At 40.6% G+C, this 11,808-nt stretch overlaps 1 protein-coding gene across 1 annotated transcript in view; it reads right to left on the bottom strand.

The window, feature by feature from the left end:
- Positions 1 to 3,093, bottom strand: part of OSTC (oligosaccharyltransferase complex non-catalytic subunit) — a 15,522-nt gene extending 12,429 nt beyond the window's left edge. The window contains exon 1 of the mRNA XM_003796351.2: positions 2,894 to 3,093. Within this exon, the coding sequence (XP_003796399.1) occupies positions 2,894 to 3,032 (139 nt within the window). The 5' untranslated portion in view covers positions 3,033 to 3,093. The remainder of the gene's footprint in view (positions 1 to 2,893) is intronic.
- Positions 3,094 to 11,808: the final 8,715 nt, after the last annotated feature.

The following is an 11,808-nucleotide window of genomic DNA, read 5'->3' as shown; positions in this document are numbered from 1 at the left end:
TTTTTTTTTTTTTTTTAGTTGTAGTTGTCATTGTTGTTTGGCAGGCTCAGGCTGGATTTGAATACGCCAGCTACAGTGTATGTGGCTGGCACCCCAGCCACTTGAGCTATAGGCACAGAGCCCAACTCTAACTTTTCTTAAAGCGAAACAAACCTCTGCCTCTCTCACCCTAGCCTGACAAAGCATTCACAGAAGAATTCCCTTATCTTCTCCCCACTAAATCTATGAACTCCTGGTAGTGGCTAAACAAGAGTCATACCCCCACTTCTATAGGGTGCCTTTGGCAATTACCAGGACTCCACTCCCCCTTACCTTCTCAGGGACTTCACTTCTTTGGACATCTGTTTGTTCTTTCTCCTGTATGTATTCCCAAGTTCTCTTTCCCAACATCACCCCCATACCCCAGACTTCAGGCCCTCCTAGCTAACAATACTATTTCTATTCTTCCTTTTTGAAAGGGAGTTAGACTTCCTTCTGGAAAAAAATTAGGCAAATTTGCCATCTCCCCTTTCTTATTTACCCTTCATTTTCAATTCACTCCAATCTGGGTTCTGCCAGCACTGATACTGCGCTTGCAGATTGCCAATGACCTCCATGTTGTCAAATTCAATGGACACTTTTCAGTTTTCATCTTAATAGGCTGCCCCAAAGCACTCAATCCAGTTTACTAAATCAATTTTCTTGAAAAAACCCTCTTCTTATAGTTGTGACAGTCCTCTCCATGGTTTTTTTTTTTTTTTTTTTTTTGCTTTCTCTCTGAGCCTTCTCTTCTATAAAAAACCACTAAAAGTTAGAGTCCCTCAGGGCTTAGTCCACTACCTTTTTTGCTCTATATTCTCTCCAAATTGAGTTCCCAAGGCTTTTAATTCTATGCAATTTCTATTGCTATCAACCTAGTACTGTCAGTCAACTACAAAAGCCACCTAACTGGTCTCCAGATCCCACATTTGTCCTACTTTTCCTTGTACAGAGCATATTCTTTCCCCCAACCCCAAGGCATTGGAACCACATTCTAATTTAAATGATGCTCCCAATGCTCACCATTTCCTCATAACCTCTTCTTCATTTTCCTTCGTGGCATTTGTGACAATTTTTAATACAAAATAATTATATGCTATTTAACATGTCTCAACCATGACATTATAAGCTTCAGCAGGGCAGAGTCCTCTTGTTTAATTATCTTCAGTAGCTAGTACCTAGAAATTAATAGGGACTCAATACCTATTTGCTGGCTATTTCAGCAATAAATATCATTTATAAAAGCACACTTAGTTTTTTTTTTTTTTTCTGTAGAGACAAAGTCTCACTTACCACCCTCAGTAGAGTGCCGTGGCGTCACACTGCTCACAGCAACCCCTGGGCTCAGGTGATTCTCTTGCCTCAGCCTCCCAAGTAGCTAGGACTATAGGCAACTGCCACAATGCCCTATTTTTGTGTTGCAGTTTGGCTGGGGCCAGGTTTGAACCCACTACCCTTGGTATATGGGGCCAGTGCCCTACCCACTGAGCCACAGGCAGTGCCCAAAGCACACTTAGTTTTTAGAAGAGACTGTTTTCCTCCCAGTGGCAAAAATAATTCATCATACATGATACCTGATGGACTTGGCCACTAGAAGATATCCTTTCTACTTTCCCCCAGTGGAATCCCCAGTACAATAATCAGAGGCCAGGATGAAAACTAAGGCTTCTCGTAAAGGATCTGGCTCCAAGGGAAGTAAGAGTTTTGTGAAAGAGACTAGCAGATGAAGACTCTATTATTCAATTTTTTATAAAAAAAAAAAAAAAGCACATGCATTTTAAATTTTGTTTATTCAATACAGTAGCAATTAATATGCTGAGCAAGTATCAGTGCTAATGGAACACTAGTGTCTTACCAACTAAAAAATATTTAAAGTGTTATTTATGTAAATAAACATAACTCATTAGGTTGGGAGAAGGGGTAACTCTTTTCAGTCTCAGATCCTCTCTTCAGTGCTAACTATTCTCACAAAACATACATGAAGAATAATGGTTATATGGCTATTCCCTTAAAAGTACTTTTGCTGCCCTTAATCTGCAGAGCTTTAATTTTATAATTTCCAAATTAAGTACATCACTTCCCCAAATCTAAAAGTACTGTAGCACAGCTCTGCCTAACTCCCAGAACTGAGGCTTGAAAGGGTGGTGTAAAAAGACTGCAGTCAGAATGCCAACTCACCAACATACAAGGGCACGCCCCTTTGCAATTTTCTATTTGAAAAAGACAGGAAAAGAGGATAGATAATTCAGAAGAGTTTAATAGTAATGCTACTTTTATTTTTCAAATTCTCAACTTCTGTCCCATTATCTTCTGCAAATCTCATCCCTAATCTCAAATATTTACCAAAACCGTGGTTCTGGCAAATGCCATTCATATTTATTGTAGAGTATGTAAAAAGGAACACAGGACCCTTAGTTTGAGCTAACAAACGTAAAAACTGTCAAGTCTCTTCCAAGGTTCCAGGGACTGCAGACAAAGAAGTTTAAAGTCCCATAAGCACTTTACCAACTGTGGAAGCAAAGTGGGGCAAACTGGACTGTCTCAGCACCTTTATCAAACAACGTATAGCAAGCAATGAAAAGAGCAACAATTCTGGGCTTGAAAAATACATTTGACTCGGATCCATGGCATAAGAGGCTAGACAGAAAGGAAAGGGAGTGAAAACATGAGTTGTCTCAAGATACAAGGCAGGGAGTGAGGGCAAATAAACCTGGACGCTAACACTCGGGACCCCAGAACTTCCCTCCGCCTTACGAAAAGATCGAGAGCACAGAGATGCTTTCCCCAGCGCTGAGAGCTGCCGACCAGACTCGCCTCCCGGGGCGGGTCAGCTCTCAGAGCCTCAGCCTCTCGGGCCCCCGGCAGCCCGAGTTACCTCCGGTGATGAGGAAGTAAGACACCACCACCAGAGCGTACACCGTCATGGCCGACGGCATGTGCAACCAGGGCGGCTTCTTCAGCTTCAGGTTGGGACATTCGAGCACTAAGAACGGGACTCGGTACAAAGTCTCCATGTTGGTGGCAGCCGGGGCAGCTCTGGGCCTGGAGCCCCACGCGCCACCCGGAAACAGGCCCGCCTTCTGTGATTACTGCGCGTGCGCGGGGAAGGGAGCCGCAGATCCGCAAAGCTCGGAGGTAGTTTATACACCCATCGGAGAAATTAAGAGCCTAAATAAAACGAATAAATTATAGGAGAAATATCATTAATTAGCTAATCTTAATAACCTGAAATTGGGATAGAAACTCAATTTGTGGCCAACAGCTCTGAAAGTGGTTTATATACCTTCAAGGACCTGCAGGGCTTCAAACGTGGCCAAGCCGGAGACGCGGACACAGCTGACCCCGTCTGAGCCCCTCCCACTTCCTGACGCAGGGGGTGTGAAAGCTGATTGGATACGAGACGCTCTAGTTTCCCAGAGCTGGAGGATGAATGGGAACTCTTAGAAAGCGCTGCCTTTTCTGTTGGCGGTTCTTTCAAGGGATTGAGAAAGCCCTACGTTGTTGAATTTATACTTCCCGATGTAGTAGAAGCGGTGATAATAACAATTATTAATTGACAAAATAATATGTTACCATTTTTCTTTAGATCCAGGCTGGACCTGTCGCAGATATCCACAAGACATCTCCGCAGGGGATGCCTTACTGCTGATACCTGAGCATAAGATAAATACTGTTCTGAATAACCCTTGCCTTGGTTTCAGCTTTGCTCCTATCCTGGTCATCCCTTTGTTGGTACATGGTAAAATCACTCAGACCGAAAAATCTTGAATTCATTCTGACTTCTTTCCTTATTAACCTTCTGCATCCAAAATATTAGCAGATCTTTTTGGCTGTACTGACAAAATGCCTCTAATTCATTTATTCCTCTCCATTCCACCGCTGGTGTGGGCCACCATCAACTCTGGCCTGGGCTACATTTACAATCCAAATAGATTTTTTTAAAAATCAAATAACAGAAAATTCGTCTTTGGAGATGGATTAGATGTTCTAAGAGGTTTTTTGTTTTCTATTTTGTTTTTGTTTTTTATATAATCTTTCGAGACTTTATAAATGTCAATTTTCTTTTGGAGCAAGAGTGACTGATTATACAAAGCGAGAACATACTGACACATTATTGTGCCAATGTTTATATATTTTTATTTGTTTATTTCTAAGCTGATGATTTTTTTACAGGATGCCATGAACTGGTTCTGCACTTTTAGTTAGTTCATGACTCAATTATTGAGAAATTGTCTGAAGACCATAATCATAAAAATATTTACAAACATTGTAGCATATAATCCTGAGTACAGATGAGGCTCGCTGTTCTTACTGTTCATTAGTGTGATCTCCTCAGATGCTTATTCACCAGTTTAAGGGGGTACATGAATCTGAGGTTATGTAGGGCCTAGTAATAAAGTTAATAAAGTGGATTTACACTAGAACCAGCAACCAGCTTTTTTTTTTTATTGTTGGGGATTCATTGAGGGTACAAGAAACCAGGTTACACTGATTGCATTTGTTAGGTAAAGTTCCTCTTATGATTGTGCTTTTTTTTTTTTTTTTTTGAGAGTTTTGCTCTGTTGCCCAGGCCAAAGTATTGGTGGCACAATCATAGATAGCCTTGCTGCAGCCTCTAACTCCTGGGCTCAAGTGATCTCCTACCTCAGCCTCCAGAGTAGCTAAGACTACAGGCGCATGCCACCGTTCCTTGCAAATTTGTTTATTTTCTGTAGAGACCAGGTTTATTATGTTGCTCAGGCTGGTCTTGAATCCCTGACCTCATGGGATCCCTCCATGTCTGCCTCCCAAAGTGCTGGAATTACCATGCCTAGCCTCAAAACCAGCATTAATATGTAGGAAGTTTCTTCATTTTGAAAATTTTCATAGTTTTATAAAAAAGCAAAACTTTGGAACAATTAAAAAATATGTTGATTTTACGACAGGTGCAGTGCCTCATGCCTGTAATCCTAGCACTTGGGGAGGCTAAGATGCATGGATTGCCCTGAGCTCACAGGTTGGAGACCAGCCTAAGCAAGAGCGAGACCCCCATAGGGCATTGTGGTGGGTGCCTGTAGCCCCAGGTACGTGGGAAGCTGAGGCAAGAGAATCACTCCCAGTCCAAGAATTTAAGGTTGCTGTGAGCTATGACTCCATGGCACTCTACTGAGGGCGATGTAGTAAGACTGTCTCAAAAAAAAAGAAAAGTTGCTTTGAAAAAATAAAGAAAAACATAGGAATTAAAGTTTTGAAACTTCCTTTATAACTTCAAAAAGGAAATTAACCCTAATTAACCATTCATTGGCTTGGCAGAGTCTACCATAAAGTGATTTTTATTCATTCTTATTTAATCTTCATGATAATTCTATTAAGTAACTATAAGTGTCACCACTTTTCATTTGATAAAATTGAAGCTTAGGAGGTGAAATAAACTCAAAAAGTATAGTATGGTCTGCAATTGAATTAAAAGGCAAATTGTTATAAAAGGAAAATGGATTTAAGGTGTTTAAGATGGTACACATTTATATACTTATCCTTCTTCCTACATATTCTGGGACTAAATAATTCTATATATACTGTAGGAAAAGACATAAAAATTATTAACACATAAATTTTTAGCAAAAATTTATTTCATAAAGAATAAAACTGCCAAATCAGAACACATCACATTTATCTATATATTGAGTTATTAATCTCACTTTCTTATCTGTGTTCCAAAAAGTAAATTTGCTCCAGGAATTGATTCATTATTATATTTTAACATCTTAAACTTTGTAATATTTTTCCACTTAAGTTTGTAATATTTTGTACAAAAGAAACCTTTCATGAGTAAGATATGCACATCTGTTAGCACCCATGTGCTAACCGGCAATTCCTAAACACATTCAACTCTATAAGCTAAAAAACAAAGCAATAATAATGAATATAGCCTGGGCATTAGAGCATGCCCTTAAACAGACATACAATCTATTTATTCCATGGGTGGCTATTTTTGTGTAGATGAAGAAGGAAAAATGTTTGAAGAAACAAAGATTTAGGACAAAAGTTCAGTACAGCCTGTCATCTTAACCTACACATAAAAGCTAAAATTAGGCTCTGCACCTGTGGCTCAAGTGGCTAAGGCGCCAGCCACATACACCTAAGGAGGCGGGTTCGAATCCAGCCCAGGCCCACCAAAACAACAATGACAGCTGCAACCAAAAAATAGCCAGGCATTGTGGTTGGCCCCTGTGGTCCCAGCTACTTGGGAGGCTGAGGCAGGAGACTCCCTTGAGCCCAGGAATTGGAGGTTGCTGTGAGCTGTGCTGCCACAGCACTCTACCCAGGGGGATAGCTTGAGGCTCTGTCTCAAAAAAAAAAAAGCTAAAATTAGTATTTTTACTATACAAAAGCAAATACACAGTCAGAAAAAGAAAAAAAAGCATAAAACTGGTAGCTACCAGGATTTTTGTGTTTAATGTAGAAAATCTTAATAAAAAGCCTTGAAGTCAGGAACAACTCTGCCAGTAAAAAGAGAAGGAAAACTCTAAAAATAAGTTTAAGTTTTTAACTAAGTTCTAAACAAACTAGAGCTACAAAAGCTATTAAATACTATTGACTTCAGTTTATTTAAATACAAACTAGGGAGGAAATTAGTAGCTTTGTTTTCTGTAGGATAGTAACATATAATATTAACTCAGATTTATTTACTAAGACATTTTGCAGAGTGGTTGACAATCTCTTAAATTATGTTTTTTCCTATGAGGTTCTGTATAGGCAGGAGAATTTTTGTCTCCTCAGTTTATCAGGTATTTATTGAGTTGTAACTTTGTGCCAGGCAGTGTTATGCACTATTACATCTCACAATCTAAATACAAACTCTTCTAATGAAATATTGTGGGGTTTGTTATTGTGTGGTTATTTCAAATTCTGAAAATTGTCTTTGAAATTATGTAAGTAGGCCAGGCACGCCTGTAATCTCAGCACCTTGGAAGTCCAAAGCAGGAGGATCACTCAAGGCCAAGAATTTGAGACCAGCCTGAACAACATAGCAAGACCCCAACTATAAAAAAAAATAGAAAAATTAGTTAGTGTGGAGGTGTGCACCTATTGTTCCAGCTAGTTGGAAGGCTAAGGCAGGATGATTGCTTGAGCCCAGAAGTTTGAGGTTACAGTGACCCAAGACGCCACCAAAGTACATGCTCAGTGTAAAATTAATTAATTAATTCAAATAATGGAGATGCGTATAGAAGAACTTTCCTCTCATCACTGTTCTCACTTCAGTTCTGGAAAACACAACTGAAATAAATATACTCAGCCAATGGAAGAATTCGTACATTGGTTTCCCAGGGATCTTGTGGTTGGAAAGTCTAAGTGTAACTAGCAGAATTGCTTTTACCTGTGGAAGCAAAACATCTAAAACAACACAGAGATTGATGCACCATCGAGGACTTTACAGATGCCTAGTGGTGATTCCTACTACATTCTACTCAATTAGTCAATTTGGCCCCTGCAAAAGAAAGATGGATCTGGAGAACAGTGAATTATTGTAAACTTAATCATGTGGCAACTCCAATTGCAGCTTCTGTTCCACTTGTGGTTCTGGTGCTGAAGCACATCCCTTGCCACCTGTTGATCTGACAAATGGCTTTTTTAGTTATACTTGTTGGTAAAGACCATAGAAGACATTTGCTTTCCACTGGCAGAGTCAGCAATATACCTTCACAGTCCTATTTAAACACTGTATCAATTCTCCCCTATGTCATAACTGGATTTGCAGGGACCTTAATTGCCTTCTCATTCACAGGATACCGCACTGTGTCACTGCATTTATGATGTGGTTATTAGAGCTACTGATTTAAGTAGCAACTACACTAGACACATTGGTTGGACATATGCATGCTAGCGACTGGAAAATAAGCCCAATAAAATGCAGGTGTTCCTCAGTGAAATTTCCAAGGATCCGCGGATCTGTAACACCTAGGACATTGCTTCCAAGGTGAAGAATAGTTGGTGCTTCTGACTTGCCCTTCCATCAAGAAAGACATACAATGCTTAGCATACCACTTACGGTTTTCTATAACTCATTCATACTATTCCGACCTTATATACTGAGTAATCCAATAAGCTGCTAGCTTTGATTAGGACTTCAAAGACTCTTCAATGGCAAACTCCTCTGCCACTTGAGGTGTACGATTCAGCAGATCCAATATTACTTGTAATGTCTGTGCGGATAGGGATGCTCTATGGAGCTTTTGACAGGCGCCTATAAGTAAATCACAGCACAGAGCCCTACGGCTTTAGAGAAAACCTATGCCCTCTTCTGCAGAGAAATAATCTCCATAATCTCCACTGAAATTGTTGCTGAACCTTAGTAGAGATCAAGTTTTTGCCTTTAGGCAATAAATTATCATGAAATCTGAATTACTCATCACCAATTTGGCATTGCCTCATCTATTATCCAATAATGTGGGTGTCCACAGCAGCATCCCTTCAAATCAAAGTGTTATGCATAAGATCGAGTTCAAGTAGGTCTTGAAGGTACAAGTTAAGTTGTATGAGGAATAGTCCAAATGCGTGTGGCCCATGGTCCTGCTACATTGCTTCTTGTCTCTCAACCTATATTTATGGCATTATGGAGAATGCCCTATGAGTAAACTGACTGAAGAAGAAAAACTGGAGGCCTGTTCCTTAATATGTTGGCACTACCTGGAGGTAGATTGCTTTGCACTACAGCTTCACTTTGGGAAGAAGAGGTGGGATTGAAGAAAAGTTATGAGAGAAAATTTTCCCACTGGGTAGAACTTCCGCAATGTACCTGGCTATTTATTTTTCCTGGAAGGAGCGATGGCAAGAGTTGCAGGTTGACAGTGATTCGTGGGCAGTGGCTAAACATTGGGCTGGATGCTGGGGAAATGAGAAAAAACACAACTGGGGAAATGATTGCGGAGACATGGAGGACAGTTGTGTAGCTAGATCATTTGATTAGGTGCAAAGTGTAAAAGACATTTGTGCCCTAAGTGGATGTTTACCAAAAAGCAACTGCTCAGAGGCGGATGTTCAAAATCACGTAGATAAGAACCAAGTTATTGACTTTGGGCAGTTAGTTACCACGATACCTGAACTTCTCATAACCATTTTGACACTGTCTGATCTGTTGTCCAATAAATGTGGGTGGCCATGGCAGCATGCCTTCATCAAACCACTCATGTGGATGTCACCCAGCCACTTTTCCTATCCATTTCTGTCCTTTCCCGATGGGCCCACAGATGACGTGGTCATGAGAGGAGGTTTGGGAGTTAGGCATGGTCTCCTCTCACCAAGGCTGATCTGGGTAGGCCAGTGCTGAATGTCCAAACTGCCAACAGTAGAAACCAACAAGGAGTCCACAATACGGGACCATTCTGCAGGAGGATGAGCCAGCCACCTGGTGGCAAGTTAAATACATAGGACCATAGCCAGAAGGCACTTGGCTCTCATTAAAACAAACTAAAAAAAAAAAAAAAGAAAGAAAGAGAGAAATAGACATACTAGATACAAATTTTCCTTCCTTACCCACAATGCTCCTATCAAAATCACTATTCTGCGGGCCTATTTGATGCCACATTCATCATCACGGTATACCACACAGCATTGCTTCTGGCCAAAGAATTCTTTAGACAACAAATAAATTGCAACAACCAGTTCATGTTCAGAGAATTCAGTGGTCTTAGTATAAGTGCCATCATTTGAAGCAGCTAGGCGAGATGGTGGAATGGCCTTTTATGGCAACACTTTTGGGAGCAGGACAATGTCTTCCAAGAGCCATTGTGTGCTACAAGTGGGATTTAACCTCTCGGTATTTACGTTACTTGATATCAGAGAAGGACTATGACTCATTTAAGAGTTTACTTCCTCTTTGGGGGAGAGAGTACTTTTCAGTTGTATTAAGGATAGTTGAATTATGTTGGGTGCAATCATGATGTTCTTATTTTCCTCAATTTAAAAGTAAGTTAAATATGATTCCAAAAGGTATATGTGGATGCCAAGTACACAAGGTATCAACTGTGATTTGTATTGTGTCAATCAGCTAAACTGGAACTACATTTCAGAGAATGCCTTCACTATGTAGTTCTGAATTAGTGTAGACTATAAGACATTATTATCTGTAAGAAACATTATATATAAATTTACACTTGATCTTCAGTTACTTCTAAAAGATTAAAAATACCCAATTAAAAATAGTGAACTAATTAAATGAATTATAAAGCATCCATATGGTGAATTACTATACAATCATTAAAAAGGAAAGCATAGAATTGTACTTTCTGGATTGGGTAGATGTTACAATGGCCTTAAAATTGAAGAAATTGGTTCCTTTGTTATTATATGCATTTGCCAGGTATTGTGCATTGCAAGAAGTCTAATGGGACATAAAGATGATTGTTTCTATGTGATGAGATTACAGATTGTTTTTCCCCTTCTTTGAAACTGCTGTATTTCTTAATTTTATTGCAATAAGCATACATTACTTTCCTAATTTTTCTATAGTATCAAAGAATATATTGGCCTTCATAATTAAAATAACATTTTTAAATTGTGCGTGGTTGGAACACAGCAGATAGCTCCTTTCTGGTCTTACATCAGCACTGTCCCTCCCCAGGTGTTCACTGCCATATTTTGTAAGGGACGGATAACAGTGCTGCTCAGATTGACTTGCATCCAAGTGGGAGTGGCTGGGTGTGAATTACTATGCACCATCAGACAGCCAGCTGTAGCCTCAGAAACTCAGTGTCTCAAATTCAGAGACAATATCTTTTAAAAAAATTTTTTTGAGACAGTCTCACGTTGTCATCTTGGGTAGAGTGTCATGGTATCACAGCTCACAGCAACCTCTAACTCTTAGGCTTGAGCCATCCTCTTGCCTTGGCCTCCCAAGTAGCTGGAACTACAGGTACTTCGCACAACACCAGGCTAGTTTTTCTATTTTTTAGTAGAGATGGGGTCTTAATCTTGCTCAGGCTGATCTCAAACTTCTCACAGCTCCTTTCCATATTTCACTGTTTTGTGGAAATTGTGGGTATAGTCTGAAGGATTTACCTGACCTCACACCTGCCTTTGCAGAGATGGGGATGAGGGCGGGCAGTAGTGCTGGTGGTGACGGCACTCGCATTTCATTCCTTCATTCCCGCATCATGCACTTAGGGAGCAGCCTCAGAGACTAGCTCTGTTCGAAGTGCCAGGCTGCCAAGACAACCAGCACATGACCCCAGCCCTCCCTCACATTGCACACATGCAATCAAGGGCAGAGCTAAGAATTGCTTTGAGAGACCCGAGGAAGCCGTGATTCATTTTCACAAGTAGGATAAGAAAGTATACTTTTGAGCTGGGGCATTGATGGAGGAGCTGGATTCCTTAACAATTTGGAAAAGGCTTTCTGGATCTTGGCAGCAGCCTGAGCAAAGGCAGAGAGATGGGGAGTCCAAAACAAGGTGATGGGAAAATGACTGGATGACAGAAGAGTTAAGTGTGAAAGAAAAATCGCTGAAGAGCTGACCTGAAAAGGAAGAATGAAGCCTGACTGGGGAGGGAGGTCACCGCTATGATGTGTTTAGATTTCATCATGTAGAGCTGGGTGCAGTGGTTCACGCCTGTAATCCCAGCATTTGGGAGGCTGAGGCAGGCTGTGGATTGCCTGAGCTCACAGGTTCAAGACCAGCCTGAGCAAGAGTGAGAGCTTGTCTCTAAAAATAGCCAGGAATTGTGGTGGGTGCCTGTAGTCCCAGCTACTGGGGAGGCTGAGGCAAGAGAATTGCTTAAGCCCAAGAGTTAGAGGTTGCTGTGAGCTGTGAC

The sequence above is a fragment of the Otolemur garnettii genome, unplaced genomic scaffold (genome assembly GCF_000181295.1).
Source record: "Otolemur garnettii isolate 467f Iridium unplaced genomic scaffold, OtoGar3 scaffold00103, whole genome shotgun sequence".
In the NCBI taxonomy this organism is placed as follows: Eukaryota; Metazoa; Chordata; class Mammalia; order Primates; family Galagidae; genus Otolemur; species Otolemur garnettii.
The sequence above is the reverse complement of the archived record's forward strand: the minus strand, read 5'-3'. Positions and strand labels throughout refer to the sequence as shown.